Source organism: Nannobrachium achirus, assembly GCF_963921795.1.
Source record: "Nannobrachium achirus genome assembly, chromosome: 14".
Lineage (NCBI taxonomy): Eukaryota > Metazoa > Chordata > Actinopteri > Myctophiformes > Myctophidae > Nannobrachium > Nannobrachium achirus.
In genome coordinates, this window is record NC_137821.1 from 11,855,925 (window position 1) to 11,872,847 (window position 16,923).

At 42.6% G+C, this 16,923-nt stretch overlaps 1 protein-coding gene across 1 annotated transcript in view; it reads left to right on the forward strand.

Moving 5' to 3' along the window:
- Nucleotides 1–1,656: 1,656 nt before the first annotated feature.
- The window catches only part of LOC308297809 (zonadhesin-like), a gene marked incomplete at both ends in the record, with an annotated part of 67,473 nt that continues 52,206 nt past the window's right edge, over nt 1,657–16,923 (forward strand). Inside the window, 14 exons of the mRNA XM_080741376.1 lie at nt 1,657–1,695; nt 2,195–2,336; nt 3,759–4,009; nt 4,237–4,397; nt 4,535–4,672; nt 4,780–4,906; nt 5,017–5,158; nt 5,905–6,107; nt 6,804–6,945; nt 9,513–9,763; nt 10,029–10,177; nt 10,315–10,443; nt 10,561–10,702; nt 10,808–10,949. Of these exons, the coding sequence (XP_080597502.1) occupies nt 1,657–1,695; nt 2,195–2,336; nt 3,759–4,009; nt 4,237–4,397; nt 4,535–4,672; nt 4,780–4,906; nt 5,017–5,158; nt 5,905–6,107; nt 6,804–6,945; nt 9,513–9,763; nt 10,029–10,177; nt 10,315–10,443; nt 10,561–10,702; nt 10,808–10,949 (2,158 nt within the window). The remainder of the gene's footprint in view (nt 1,696–2,194; nt 2,337–3,758; nt 4,010–4,236; nt 4,398–4,534; nt 4,673–4,779; nt 4,907–5,016; nt 5,159–5,904; nt 6,108–6,803; nt 6,946–9,512; nt 9,764–10,028; nt 10,178–10,314; nt 10,444–10,560; nt 10,703–10,807; nt 10,950–16,923) is intronic.

Here is a 16,923-nt window from a genome sequence, read left to right on the forward strand (position 1 = left end):
TTGCTGTCTGTCACCGTAAGGTCAACCCCAATGTGAGTGCTGCCTATTACACACAAACATGGAAACACATTGCACAATGCACTTGCTCTCAAACACTGTCAACTATTTTTTATTTATTTATTTGAATTCATTTGTTTATCAGCACTACTTCAAGAACTGTGTGTTTGACCTGTGTGAGCTGGAAGGGAACTCGTCCTTCCTGTGTGAGGCCATTGAAGCCTACGTCACTGAGTGCCAGGACCGTGGAGTCAAAATCCCCCCCTGGAGGAACCAAACATTCTGCCGTGAGTCAACAGACCAGTAGAGGATGGATGGATGGATGGATGGATGGATGGATGGATGGCTGAGGGGATGAATGGAGAGAGGAGGGACAGAGTGATTGATTGATTGAAGACTTTATTAGAAGTTTGCATAGGAAAAGCTACAGTTTCATGACAGTACAGTTCACTGGTACAAGGTCAACTAAAAGGATCGACACCTAAAAAAAAGCTTTTGGGCTTGTTTAAATTGGGTCCCTTTTCAACTCATATAAGACGGAGGGAACAGGGAAAGCCCAATGATTGACAGGGTAATGCAGGAATGTATTGATCAAAGCTGACATGCCAGAAAAGATAAATATCGATGGATGAATTTTGCTACATCATTTTAAATTGGGGTCCTTTTTTAACTCATACAAGAGGGAGGGAGCGGGGAAAGCCCAATGAGTGACAGGGTAATGCAGGAATGCATTGATGGCTTGATCAAAGCTGACATGCCAGAAAAGATGAATATGGATGGATGGATTTTGCTACATCATCTGAGCAGAATGAGAAAGTATCTAAGGACTAATAATAAACATGAGGTGACAATAAGCACCTGTTCCAGTTTTAATAGATGCGTGTGTGTGTGTGTGTGTGTGTGTGTGTGTGTGTGTGTGTGTGTGTGTGTGTGTGTGTGTGTGTGTGTGTGTGTGTGTGTGTGTGTGCGTGCGTGCGTGCGCGTGTGTGTTTATACATGTCCCTCTCTGTCCTTCCTGCAGCTCCAGACTGTCCTGCTGCTAACAGCCACTATGAGCCGTGTGCAGACCCCTGTCAGGACACGTGTGCTGGGAAGCCCCCCACGGGCTGCGGTGGTCCCTGTGTGGAGTCGTGTGTGTGTGACCCTGACTACATCTTCATGGCTGGAAAGTGTGTGAGGACCACCGAATGTGGATGCAAACACACCAACGGACAGTACTATGAGGTATAGGAGAGTGTGAAATGTTTACTCAACTTAAGGAGGAATGGTTTTACACTCAATAGATTATACCCCTTTCTTTGAGATTGTGCAGGATGTTGAGTGAATCAAAACAAGTACTTCCGCTCCCTTTGTCACTAAACTCCCTAAACACCACCCAAAACCTCATTCCCTTGTATTGAGATAATATGTATTGCGACTGGTAGGAGGTGAAATAGCCACATCTGCTGGCCATTAATGGGAACAGCAGGCTGGAAGAGAACCTGGAAGAGGGCTTCATTTCCAGCACCAGGTACTGGACCCACTTAGGCCCCATTTAGACTGCAGTCAAATCCAGCCTAAATACAATTAATTTTTTAATCCCGTCTTTTGGCCTGACTACACTGCATCTGCCAGATAATATCTCCATCTTCAAAATGATTTTAACAACAACAAGCCGCCATGTGTCGACATATCTACTTTGGTTACTGTGGTAACAATGTAGGCTTCATGAAATAAATAAAGTTTTGGACCGTTTTATATGAGACGGGTGGTTAGATCAGGTTACTGTGTTCAGACTGAGACGCATTTCCTGAAATCAGATTTGAAACACCTCTGAATGTGGCTCAAGTCACATTTGTAAAAATCGGATTCCTACTTGTTTGTATTTAGTCTTATTTGAACAAAATGGATTCTGGATGTGGCACAGAAGTGATTCAGTCTGGATTTGGCTGCCATTGTAAATAGAGACTAAAAAAAACCCATGGGTCAAACCCAAGTGGGACCCACGTGGATCCGGCTGACATTGACCACATTTGTTTAGCCCACCATAAAACAATATGGGACCTACGTGGCTGTGCTGACTGGGTGTAAACAATGATCTTTAGTGGATCTGAGTCAAGTTGTCAGGAACTGAAAAAAGATTTAATGATTAGATGATAGAGATCATTTCCATACATTAGACTAAAGACTGACTCCTGCTCTGTCTTATGTTTGTCAGCCTGGAGAGATCATCTTTGGGGACGGCTGCTCCAGACTGTGTCGCTGTGCAGGGAACAACACCTTGGACTGTGAGGATAATTCCTGTGACCCCACAGAAGAGTGTCGTGAGGTCAACGGAGTATTAGGCTGCTATCCCATAGGTGAGAATATCAAGGAAAACAAAGGAAGTATTGGTTGGCTGGACTGACTGGCCAAAAGGCCAACCCTATACATGTGAATGTACCTGACTGACTGACTGACTGACTGACTGACTGACTGACTGACTGACTGACTGAGTCAGTCGTTAAGCTTTGAAGTTACAGCATTGGTCAGTTAGTTGGTCTAACAATGAACCATCCCAAAGCACATAAATCATCCCACCAGGCTATGGGATGGAGGGGTCACTCTATGTAAACATGGCATTTTGTGTTCGATTCGTAAATTTGAATTAAGAATTACATAATTATAAAAATCATAATTTACATTCCTTGATGTGTTTTCATAACATGAGAACAATAATGTTTTTATTGCATTGTTTTATAGGGTTATTTAAACACTTAGAAAATCAATGTCTCATATAAAGCCTCAAGTGTCTTTTCATGACTCTTGAAAAGGCTTTATTAAGGAAAAAAATAGAAGTGTGAAAAAATAAATATTTTAGTTGTGTCCCCATCATGTTTAGTCAACCCATTACTGTTAAAAGAAAACACCCAATCAGAGGTAATGGAATGTTCCAAACGTTCATCTTACCAGGAAGTGACAATCATCACTCTTTCATGAAGTTGCTGGCAAAAAGTCAGCTAAGTGTACTCTTCTTTTAATGCCTTTTCTTTTAGTTTTGTAATGTTTGACACGTAATTATTGATAACTCAATAGATTAAAAGGCTAGTAATCCACACAAAAATGTATAACATAAAATATGCTGTATTCATAACTTTTTCTTAAAATAATGAGGTGCTGTAGGCGTATCATTTGCTAAATTGCTGTTTGATCTGTGAGAAAAAAGTGAAACTTGTAAATATTTTCACTTGAAAAAACACACTGAGTGTAACAAGAGGAAATAATCTTTCATATTGTATGACATTTGTTATGAATATGTTTATAAAAAAATCAAAAAGTAACATGTTGGTAACAGGGTTGACAAAATGCACATTCATGCTGATTAAAAGTGTGAAAGAATACATCAAATAAAATAGCCTAAGATGGCATGGCTCATATTTCTGATAGGTATGGATCTACTTCATCCTAAACACATCTTAAAAACCTTTAAAATTGTATTTTAAAAATTAAACACTGAAAATGGAAAAGGGCACGTTTTCTACAGCATCTGGAAACAATATCTATTTTGCATAACATTTTAAAAGAGTAAAAACAGGCATAGCAGTTGCTTAATCATGATACATTTAAAGGTTTGGAAATAATATTTGGAAGTTACCATGGAGGTAACAGTTGCTATTTGGTTGCTACCTTGTCCCATTTAACAATCAGAGTGTTGCCGCTTCCTGTATTGTCATAGACAATAAAACATATCTGTAACCCAAGCAGGCAGTAACACAATCCTTCCTCCACCATCTTTCATACAGGTACATCCACTTGCAGAGCATCTGGAGACCCACACTACACCACCTTTGACCATCTCAGATACGACTTCATGGGCAACTGTAGCTATGTGATGTCTAAACCCTGCAACCACACCTCCGTGCCCTACTTCGAGGTCCATGCCGACAACGAAAACAGATACAAAAATCACTACTCTACTGTTTCATGGGTGAAGGCTGTGCATGTATACGTGGGCTTGCTGAAGATTTCAATCCTGAAGGGAGGCACTGTACAGGTGAGATAGGTGTAGCACCCAAATTAGAGACCCAACTAGTGACTACTAGGCCTTCAAAGGTTGATGCTGATTAGATTGGCCAGGGCCCTCAGCCGGCATTTAAAAAGACTATGCTAGGGAAAATGGGGGAGTCCTGATAATAATGCTTTAAACACGTAACTTAACATAACTTAACTTTATATTCAATTGCCATGTGTGTCTGTCTGTCTTGTGTTGCACTTGCATAGCTGAATGGGAACAATGTCAGCAACAATTTCAACCTGCCAGTCACTCCAGCCAGCAGTGTCTCTGTGTTCAAGTCTGGGAGTTACTACACTGTAGCCATGGACTTTGGTGTGACCGTCCGCTACAATGGAGCAACTACGATGGACATCAAAGTGATCAAAGAGTGAGTGAAACTCATAACAGTCTGTTCTTTTAATCACTTGACAGATCTAATTTTAAGATGCGTACAGTGACTGAACAGGTGTCCCATGAACTAATCCCTCTCCACTTTTTCCTTTGCCTCCACCTGGTGTCCTGCAGTTACAAGGACACATTGTGTGGTCTGTGTGGAGACTACAATGACAATGCCAAGGATGACATGAGAAAGCCAGACGGCACCTTGACCAATGACCCCAATGTGTTCGGACACAGCTGGGTGACCGACCCCAACATCACCAAGTAAGTCATTTTAACATGAACCGCGCGCATACTCCATCATGAACACGCATTGATAACGATGCATTCATCCACAAACAACCACCATTTCCTTGCTTGTATCTCCATAGCTGTAATGAGAAGCACAACGTCACAGATTGTACGGAACAGGATCTGTATGAGAGCTCTGGATACTGTGGCATTCTGTTGGACAAGAGGGGACCCTTTGCTGTCTGTCACCGTAAGGTCAACCCCAATGTGAGTGCTGCCTATTACACACAAACATGGAAACACATTGCACAATGCACTTGCTCTCAAACACTGTCAACTATTTTTTATTTATTTATTTGAATTCATTTGTTTATCAGCACTACTTCAAGAACTGTGTGTTTGACCTGTGTGAGCTGGAAGGGAACTCGTCCTTCCTGTGTGAGGCCATTGAAGCCTACGTCACTGAGTGCCAGGACCGTGGAGTCAAAATCCCCCCCTGGAGGAACCAAACATTCTGCCGTGAGTCAACAGACCAGTAGAGGATGGATGGATGGATGGATGGATGGATGGATGGATGGATGGATGGCTGAGGGGATGAATGGAGAGAGGAGGGACAGAGTGATTGATTGATTGAAGACTTTATTAGAAGTTTGCATAGGAAAAGCTACAGTTTCATGACAGTACAGTTCACTGGTACAAGGTCAACTAAAAGGATCGACACCTAAAAAAAAGCTTTTGGGCTTGTTTAAATTGGGTCCCTTTTCAACTCATATAAGACGGAGGGAACAGGGAAAGCCCAATGATTGACAGGGTAATGCAGGAATGTATTGATCAAAGCTGACATGCCAGAAAAGATAAATATCGATGGATGAATTTTGCTACATCATTTTAAATTGGGGTCCTTTTTTAACTCATACAAGAGGGAGGGAGCGGGGAAAGCCCAATGAGTGACAGGGTAATGCAGGAATGCATTGATGGCTTGATCAAAGCTGACATGCCAGAAAAGATGAATATGGATGGATGGATTTTGCTACATCATCTGAGCAGAATGAGAAAGTATCTAAGGACTAATAATAAACATGAGGTGACAATAAGCACCTGTTCCAGTTTTAATAGATGCGTGTGTGTGTGTGTGTGTGTGTGTGTGTGTGTGTGTGTGTGTGTGTGTGTGTGTGTGTGTGTGTGTGTGTGTGTGTGTGTGTGTGTGTGCGCGTGCGTGCGTGCGCGTGTGTGTTTATACATGTCCCTCTCTGTCCTTCCTGCAGCTCCAGACTGTCCTGCTGCTAACAGCCACTATGAGCCGTGTGCAGACCCCTGTCAGGACACGTGTGCTGGGAAGCCCCCCACGGGCTGCGGTGGTCCCTGTGTGGAGTCGTGTGTGTGTGACCCCGGCTACATCTTCAGTGCTGGAAAGTGTGTGAGGACCACCAACTGTGGATGCAAACACACCAACGGACAGTACTATGAGGTATAGGAGAGTGTGAAATGTCTACTCAACTTGATTAAAGAGGAATAGTTTTACACTGAATAGGTTACAGTATATCCCCTTTTTTAAATTGCACAGGATGTTCAGTGAAATAAAATAAGTAACTCCCCTCCCTCTGTCCCAACCAATGCTCTGTGTTGGGGGTGAGTGTGTCAGGATTGTTTGCCTCATTTCCCGGTCTGCTGGAGGGTTCTACGGAAATGTATAATTTACCAAACTGTTGGGAAATGTAGAAATGTTATAGACCTACTGTATATTTATTTAATTAATTGATTTGTTTTATGAAGTGTCTCTCTCTCTCTCTCTCTCTCTGTCATTGAGCCATTGCTTATAGAACCCACGTAAAGCCCCCATGGGCAAATCCATTTGGGACCCACGTGGATCCTGCTGATATTGCCCACATGGTGCCCATAATAGTTCAGCCCACCTCAAAACAATATGAGACACATGCATTTGGCCATAATGACTGGGTATAAATGATCAATAAATGATCTGAGTCAAGGTGTCATGAACTGAGACATGGCTGTGCTGACTGGGTGTAAAACATTAACTATAGATGATCTGAGTCAAGGTGTCAGGAACCGAGAGAAGATTAAAATATTACATTAGATGATAGAGATCATTTCCATGTATACATTAGACTAAAGACTGACTACTACCCTGTCTTGTGTTTGTCAGCCTGGAGAGATCATCTTTGGGGACGGCTGCTCCAGACTGTGTCGCTGTGCAGGGAACAACACCTTGGACTGTGTGGATAACTCCTGTGACCCCTCAGAAGAGTGTCGTGAGGTCAACGGAGTAGCAGGCTGCTATCCTAAAGGTGATAACATTAAGGAAAACAAAGGCAGTTTTGGTTGGCTGGACTGACTGGCCAGCAGGCAACCCCTGTACATACATGTGAATGTACCTGACTGACTGACTGACTGACTGACTCGTTAAGCATTGAAGTTACAGCATTGGTCAGTCAGTTGGTCTAACAATGAACCATCCCAAAGCACAGAAATCATCCCTCCAGGCTATGGTCATTCTACGAAAACGTGCCATTTTGTCTCCCTCAGAACAAAACTATTCGTAAATTTGAAAAAAAAAAAAAAAAAAAACAGGAAGTGACATCATCACTCTTTCATGAAGTTGTTGGCAAAAGTCAGCTAAGTGTACTCTTCTTTTAATGCCCTTTCTTTGAGTTTTATAATAATTGATAATCATGAATATGCTTTCTTAAAAAAAATAAGGTGCTGAGGGGTATCAATAATTGTGGGCTCGCCAGTACCTGGCGAGCACACTTTAGATATTGTCATTATTTATTTATTTATTTGTTTATCTAGTAAGTAGACGGGATTTTCGGTTCCTTTCTACTCCTACATACTTAGTGAGAAAATGAAAATAAAAACATCAATGTGTTCAGTTTACAGTGGCGAAGTGTGCTATCATTTTCTATAGCAATCGGCCAAATGGTGGCGCTGTAGGAAGCCTTCGAAAGTGCGATCTTTGAACAGGTATAGCTCATGCTGTGTTTTAGGTACAGCCATGAAACCTGTATACACGTATGCGTCTCCTCATGCCGAACAACTTTTACCCTCTAACTTTTGACCTCTGACCTTTAGGTCTCCCACAATTCGGAATTATATGAAAAACAGTAAAAATCTATCTCCTCCTGGGATTTTCGCGTCAAGTGCACGAAACTTTTTTTCACATGAACTTTGAACCTATATCTACACAGGCTATGTGGTGAGAAGTTTGTACGTTAAATAATGATTTTTTAATAATTCAATATATGTTGCGGTTTTATGCAAATTATTCTTCGGCCTCTAAATCATACATGCAAAGTTACACGTTCATGGCATTTGGCAAAGATGTGGAGGGTTAGTCAAAGTATCACTGAAACCAATTTTATTCCAATTGGCCAAAGGGGGGCGCTATACGAAGCGTCTGAAAATTCAAACTTCAAACAGGCATAAGTCATGACTCGTTTCGTTTGAAGACATGCAACTTGTTACACGCGTGCTTTGACTCAAGCGGAAGACATCTGTGTTGTTAAGTAAGCTCCGCCCTTCGATTTTCCGCCATTTTGAGCAGTTTGTAAAACGCGTAAACCCGCTTTTATTCTGGAATTTTCGCGTCACGTGCACAAAACTTTTTTTACGTGAACTTTGGACCGATATCTAAAGATCTGTCAGATCGGATTTCTTTAACATTGAAACATGCTTTTTTAAATAATTCAAACAATATTGCAGTTTTATGCAAATTATTCTTCTGCCTCTAAAACATACATACAAAGTCACATTTTCATGACAAAATAGTGTAGAGGGTTAGTTCAAATATCACTGAAACCAATCTTACCCCAAATGGCCAAAGGGGGGCGCTATATAATTTTGAGCAGTTTGTAAAACGCTTAAACCCGTTTTTATTCTAGGATTTTTTTTGCAATTTGCATGAAACATTCTACACGCAATCTAAGGACCTTTATCTAACATGCCTATGAAGTGCACACAAAAAAATATATAAAATAATAATAATAAATCTATCTGCAAGCAGCGATAAAGTGGCCAAAGCCAAAAACACCTCAAATCATGAACACAGCCTGCAATGTGCGTGAAATCTTGCAAGCACATTCCCAATAGGTCAAGGAACAGATACCACCCTTCTCACATTGGCCTGTTATAGCGCCACCAGCGGGTCAACTTTTGCATAACACATTTTTGGAACAAAATGGACCAATCTTTGACGTCAGTAACGTCAAAGTGAGCACTGCCTGCGATCTTGACATTTTGTACTTTTATAGCCATTGTTTTCTGGCTTGAAGCGAGCCCACAATTGTTTTGAAGGAACAATATTTTTCTAGTTGCTAAAATGCTGTTTGATCTGTGAGAAAAAAGTGAAACTTGTAAATATTTGGACTTGAAAAACACAGAGGAAATAATCTTTCATATTGTATGACATTTGTTATAAATAAGTTTATAAAACATGTTCAAAAAGTAACATGTTGGTAAAAGTGTTGACAAAATGCACATGCATTCTGATTAAAAGTGTGAAAAAAGACATAAAATAAAATAGCCTGAAATGGCACGGCTAATGTTTCTGATAGGTATGGATCTACTTCATCCAAAACACATCTTAAAAACCTTTAAAATTGTACTTTAAAAATCAAACACTGAAAATGGAAAAGGGCACATTTTCATAGAATGACCCAAGGACAATGGCAGCTTACAGTATCTGGAAACAAAATCTATTTTGCATAACATTTTGAGAGAGTAGTAGGCCACGCTGGTTGCTACCTTGTCCCATTTAACAATCAGAGTGTTGCCACTTCCTGTATTGTCATAGACAATAAAACATAAAACCCAAGCAGGCAGTAACTCATTCCCTCCTCCACCATCTTTCATACAGGTCCATCCACTTGCAGAGCATCTGGAGACCCACACTACACCACCTTTGACCGTCTCAGATACGACTTCATGGGCAACTGTAGCTATGTGATGTCTAAACCCTGCAACCACACCTCCATGCCCCACTTCGAGGTCCATGCCGACAACGAAAACATATACAAAAATCACTACTCTACTGTTTCATGGGTGAAGGCTGTGCACGTGTACGTGGATTTGCTGAAGATTTCAATCCTGAAGGGAGGCACTGTACAGGTGAGATAGTTGTAGCACCCAAATTAGTGACCCAACTAGTGACTACAGAGGTTGATGTTGATTAGATTGGCCAGGGCCCTCAGCCGGCATTTAAAAAAAATATGTTAGGGAAGATGGGGGAGTCCTGATAAAAATGCTTTAAAACACGTTACTTAACATAACTTAATTATACTCAATTGCCATGTGTGTCTGTCTGTCTGTCTGTCTGTCTGTCTGTCTGTCTGTCTGTCTGTCTGTCTGTCTGTCTTGTGTTGCTCTTGCGTAGCTGAATGGGAACAATGTCAACCTGCCAGTCACTCCAGCCAGTGGTGTCTCTGTGTTCAAGTCTGGGAGACTCTACACTGTAGCCATGGACTTTGGTGTGACCGTCCGCTACAATGGAGTAACTACAATGGACATCAAAGTGATCAAAGAGTGAGTGAAACTCATAACAGTCTGTTCTTTTAATCATTTGACTGATCTAATTTGAAGATGCGTACAGTGACTGAACAGGTGTCCCATGAATTAATCCTGCTCCACTATTTCCTTTGCCTCCACCTGGTGACCTGCAGTTACAAGGACACATTGTGTGGTCTTTGTGGAGACTACAATGACAATGCCAAGGATGACATGAGAAAGCCAGACGGCAACTTGACCAATGACCCCAATGTGTTCGGACACAGCTGGGTGACCGACCCCAAGTGAGTCATTTTAACATGAGCGGCGCATTCTCCATCATGAACAAGCATTAACACACACATTGATAAAGATGCATTCATCCACAAACAACCACCATTTCCTTGCTTGTATCTCCATAGCTGTAATCCTGTGATCTGTAATGGGTGCCACCAAGGGTGTACGGATGAGGAACAGGATCTGTATAAGAGCTCTGGATACTGTGGCATGCTGTTGGACAAGAAGGGACCCTTTACTGTCTGTCACCCTGAGGTCAACCCCAATGTGAGTGCTGCCTAATACACACAAACATGGAAACCCATTGCACTTGCGTATGCTCTCAAACACTCTGTGAACTATTTTCTTAATATTAATTAATTTGTTTATCAGCACCACTTCACGAACTGTCTCTTTGACCTGTGTGCGCTGGATGGGGCCTCGTCCTTCCTGTGTGAGGCCATTGAAGCCTACGTCACTGAGTGCCAGGACCGTGGAGTCAACATCCCCCCCTGGAGGAACCAAACATTCTGCCGTGAGTCAACAGATCAGTGGAGGATGGATGGATGGATGAGGGGATGAATGGAGAGAGTGAAGAGTGGAGAGACAGAGTGATTGAATGAAGACTTTATTAGAAATTTGCATAGGAAAAATATTTAACCTGCTGGTTGTTTACCAATGTGACAGACGATGCAATTTCTTGTTTTTTTCATTAAAGTTATCGATCTTCATACAAAACAAGCTTCTCATATCTCTCACCTTCCCACCACCCTACAACCAAACCCCTATAAAATCCAAAACCCTTTCACCTGCATCATCTTTTTTGCCTCTTTAAAACATTGAACGCTGCTGCCATTTGGTGCAGACAAGATGCAAGACTGAACCCGAACGTAAACTAGAAGAAGTGCTCTTCCGAGCACAGGTCTCCACCAGCCACGCGTCCTGGTGGTGGTATAATAGGCCAATGTAAAAAGGGTGGCATGTGTTCTTCACCAATCTTAGGCCTTTCATGGCGCCACCATGAGGCTGATTTGAACATTTTGTAGTATAATTTCTTCCTTGGCCTTTTGCAAATGTGTGTGGACAATGTCATTACAATTGCACACTGTGTTTGATTTGAGGCATTTTGTTTGAAACGGAGCAATCCTGCAAAGTTTGGAGGCCAATCTTAGCCTATCAGGATGGAATATTTAATACAGGACAGATCCGTCTTGATCATATGACTGTAGAGATACTGTGTACTGATTTGTGTTCATTTTGGGTAAAATCTGAAGGAGTAATATCCAAAAATGTGTCTTACATAAATCGGCCTCCTGGTGGCGCTATAAAAGGCTGATGTGAAAAATGCAAGGAAAGGGTTTTTCCTTGGCCTATAGGGAGTGCACTTACAAAGTTTGAAACTGATCGGTGGAGATATAGGTATAGAGATATAAGTGGCATTTCTTCCTCATCCTAATGGGAATGTGTGTGCGTGATGTCATGTTAATTGCACTCTGCGTTTCTGATTTGAGGCATTTTGTCCAAAATCTTACAAACTTTGAAAGCCAATCTCAGCCAATCAGAATGGAATATGGACAATCAGAGAGATCCATGTCGATCACATGACTGTAGAGATACTGTCTACCGATTTGCGTGATTTTTGGACAAAATCTGTAGGAGTACTGGCCAAAAGGTAGTTTTGCACAAATTGGCCTCCTGGTGGCGCTAGAACAGGCCCATGTGAAAAATGTGGGGCAGAGGTTCTGAATTGGCATCCAGGGAGTGCGCTTACAAAGTTTGAAACTGATCGGTGGAGTTATAGGTAAAACCACGAATCGGCCTGTTATAGCGCCACCATGAGGCTGATTTCCGAAAGTTGATGTGGCATTTCTCCCTCGTCCTAGTGGGAACGTGTGTGCGCGATTTCGTGATGATTGCACTCTGCGTTTGTGATTTGAGGCATTTTGTCCAAAATGGACCAATCTTACAAACTTTGAAAGCCAATATCAGCCAATCAGGATGGAATATGGACAATCAGACCGTGTCGATCACATGACTGTAGAGATACTGTCTACCGATTTGCGTGATTTTTGGACAAAATCTGTAGGAGTAGTGTACAGAAATGTGTTTTGCAAACATGGGCCTCATGGTGGCGCTAGAACAGGGCCATTTGAAAAATGTGGGGCAGAGGTTCTGAATTGGCATCCAGGGAGTGTGTGTGCTCATTTTGGCAGCGACCGGGCCAACGGTGCTGGAAATTAGCTGTTAACAAACTTGGAGGACGGACGGACGGACGCACGCACGGACAGGGGCGAAAACATACTCTCCCCCTGCCTTCGGCTGGTGGAGACAATGACATTAACCTCTTATAGAGCAGCATGTACTATGAGACTCTTTGAAATTGTATAATTAAAATCAGTGTTTTTTTTTTTTCGTATCGTCTTATCGACATAATATTCAATAAGCACTTTACACAGTTTCTTCATATGGTGCAGCCATACTGTAAACATTTCATATTCAATATCAACACACTCTTTTATATATACCCTTTTCTCTTCCCAGCATGTGCCCTAGTGAATGTTGGTGCCAGCCTAAGTGTACTGATCTGAATTGTCTCCAACTTTTTACTTTGATCAGACAAAGATGTGTTCATTGTATGTTTCATTTAATCTGTTGAAGCAAAATACGAACAAGTAGGCCAGGGGCCAATTCTGATATCTTCACAAATTGGTACCACCCAAGGTGACCGTACATTTTTTACATTTTTGACTTCCTACATGTCTCTAGTTTACATTTTGTTATGATAACCCTTTCTGAGACCCAGCTTAATTGATGTTATCAGCCACTAGAGTCGGTCTCCCATCGACTTTCTATAGAGGAGGAAAATACCCAGAATGTTTCTTTTTTTCTGGGTATTTAAGTAGGATGTGAGGGGTCTAAGTAGGGGTTTGTCATGAAGCTGAATCCATTGCAAGCATTTGTTTTGCACAAACACATTCATTTGGGTTACAAATGGCCCCAGAAAACAATGGTTTAGTGATGAAAAGTGATGAATCAGTTTCATCAGTTTTGTGGGCGTTTTTTGGTGCCATTTGTAGCCCAAGGAATGTTTTTTGTGCAAAACAAATGCTTGCAATGGATTCAGCATCATGACAAATTCCTAGTTAGAGCCCTCACATCCTACTTAAAGCTATACTGTGTAAGTTCAACTAGTGGTCAGTAGCGGTATTGCTTTTTTCGGCCGTTTTTCGGCCGGAGTCGTCGCGGACCACCGCCGCGGACCACCGGAGCGGCGCCGCAAACCACCGCGACCGATAGTAATCCGTGGAGGGGTAGAACGCATGGTAGAACGTAATTTTCTGCCAGGATTTGTGGATTAAGAGGTTAAAATCCTTCACCATGGTAAACACTGTAGCCAAGCGGAGGCGCTTCCTGGAGACCAGAGCAGATAAGCTGTGATTGGCCGGTAGTGTACCATGTGTGCATGATCGGTGATGTGATTGGGCAACGTATACACAACGTATACAGATGATGCAGATTACGTAATTTTGGCGCGAAATCCGGTCCACGGCCAGGATCATAGAAAACATATAAAGAGAAGGCTTCAGAAGCTGAAAATAACGGAGTGGGTGTTCTAAAACTTTAGCGATTTAACAGTTAGGACAATTTTAAGATTTGTTTTATAAAAAAAGTTACATGGTACAACTTTAAATACCCAGAAAATTACTGGGTATTTTCCTCCTGTATAGAAAGTCGATGGGAGACCGAATGGAAAAAAAAAAAAACATCACAAGGATGCAACTGGGACGTATCATCAGTGATGTAGCCTGGGGTCGACGGGTGTTTCGGGTCTCGCAACATCATACACCCTCGCCCAGGTGACCCAGCCGGGGTTGATCAAGTCCCGAGTTACGTCCCAGTAGCTATCCACGATCAGTCCTATTAGGGAAAGACAGGGTCACTCAATGTGCCGCACCGGAACTACTCTGCCAGGATTGGGGGTACTATTCTGGCGCGTGGAAGAACTAGGCTCTATGGGTTGACTCCTGGCCGGGCTCCTCCTACGTCTCACCAGGTCCTCTCCTGCTCTCACCAGGTTCAGAACCTGTGCGTTGCACCAGACCCCAATCCAAACATTCCATTCAGCTGCTGCAGTTGAATGGCCCTCCTAAAGGCCTCACCGTGGATTTGTTGGGCTTCTTCCTCACGGAAGACACAGGCTGGGGCGCTAACCCAACCTGCTCCCGGGTGCCGTCTACATTCCGGCCGTCAACTGACTCTCCGGTGGTCACCAAACTATTCCTGGTTGTCACAGTCTATTCCTATGAGCCACTATAAATAGAACTAATAATGAAAAAAAAAAACATCACAAGGATGCAACTGGGACGTATCATCAGTGATGTAGCCTGGGGTCGACGGGTGTTTCGGGTCTCGCAACATCATACACCCTCGCCCAGGTGACCCAGCCGGGGTTGATCAAGTCCTGACTTACGTCCCAGTAGCTATCCACGATCAGTCCTATTAGGGAAAGACAGACTCTAGTAGCTGATAACATCAATTAAGCTGGGTCTCAGAAAGGGTTATCATACCAAAATGTAAACTAGAGACATGTAGGAAGTCAAAAATGTAAAAAATGTACGGTCACCTTGGGTGGTACCAATTTGTAAAGATATCAGAATTGGCCCCTGGCCTAAAGAATAACATTAGTTTCTCTCCACTTGTTCCCTCCCCAGGTGAAGCAACGTCTGATTTTTCCCATGTCTTCATTAAATGTATCGATTTTTATACAAAACAACCTCCCCATATCCCTCACCTACCCACCACCCTACAACCAAACTCTATTGCATCCAAATGCACACTTTAACACAGTGTCACATTTTGCTTCTTTAACATATTGAATGCTTGTAGGTGCAGACATGGTGCAAGACTGAACCAGAACTTATATGATGTTAACCTCTTACAGAGCAGTGTGTACCATGAGACACCCTGATATTGTATAATTAATATAAGTGTTTGTTTCGTTTTATCGTATCGCCATAACAATATTCAACAAACGCTTGAAGCAAAAAAGAATAACGTTTGTTTCTCTCCACTATCTCTCCAGGTCCCTGCCCCTCCAATATTCTTCATGTTTCTACAGAATGTGGGGCTAGCACAGTGTCATGGTCCCCTGTTCCAGGAGCAGAAACATACATAGCAACAGCAACAGCACATGATGGACACAAACACACCTGTAACTCAAGCTCTGCACACTCCTGCTCTTTCACTGATCTTCACTGTGGGGAAAGCTACTCTGTCAGTGTTGTAGCTGTTGACGGAGGAGGTTGTCACAGTGAACCAAGTTCACCTGTGGGACTGAAAGCAGGTGAGAAGACGTTACCAAAGACTCTGTAATGCTGCTTTTAACCTGTTAGGTTTAATCATGATCTTTTCAGGAAGATTTATTTAGAATGAAGGATTTCAAATTCATGTTGGCATAAGTGACTTGATAAATAAATAAATAAATAAATAAATAAATAAATAAATGTTATATTAGAACATCCCTACTAGTAATTGACGCTGAGACGCATCGATGGGCTATATTTTGATTGTCTTAAGTACCAGCTCTTACGCCTTAACTTAAGAACCTGTTGCCCTAGCCTGATAAATCACTCCGCACATTACCACCCCCTATTGGTGGGTGGTGTGTAGTGTGGACTGACCCCGGAGATTAAATATTTCATTTCGTCTCGCCCGAAGAGCGGGGAATTGAATGGGCCAATCAGGGCTGTAGACTTGGGGCACGTGGTAGGCTGGTCCGGTCCCAGCCCCCTCCCTTCAGAGCTCTTCTGCCCACGTGAGAGTCCCTAGTGGATTCTGATTGGTGCTCTTCTGCCCACGTGAGTCGCTAGTGGACTCTGATTGGTCCGTGAAAACTGTCATGGCGGAGTCAGCCGGACGCCTGCTCGGCTCGAATTCTTTTAATAAACTATACAATAGTGCCGTTTCATTACGTTTTAATACCATTTTGCACTAACGTAAACACGCAATCAAATAATATGTTATGAGAAATAACGTATTTTTTGCAATGTCACGCCACGTCGCCGTCAGGGGCTCTAAGCGTGTGTGTGTGTGTGTGTGTGTGTGTGTGTGTGTGTGTGTGTGTGTGTGTGTGTGTGTGTGTGTGTGTGTGTGTGTGTGTGTGTGACGTCAATAGGCTTTAGCCCACCCCCCAGAAGTAGAATGTCTCCTCGAAGGATCAGACTCTTTCCCAAAACGAAGTGAAACGAGTGTGTGAAGAGTCTGACGTTTGCAGTCAGGCAACTGTTGCCCTGTTCATACTGTCTCCGACCACCGAACCTTTCATCGGAAAGGTCCAGTTCAACTACAAAATGACGGCACTCACATCTTCTGTAAAACATTACCCCGAATTAGAGGTCGGAAAACTGCACGTCAGAAAGTCGGAATTCTCTGACGAAAGTTTGGTGCGCGGAGACAGTATGGACAGGCCTTTAAGTTAAGGCATAAGAGCTGGTACGTAAGACAATCAA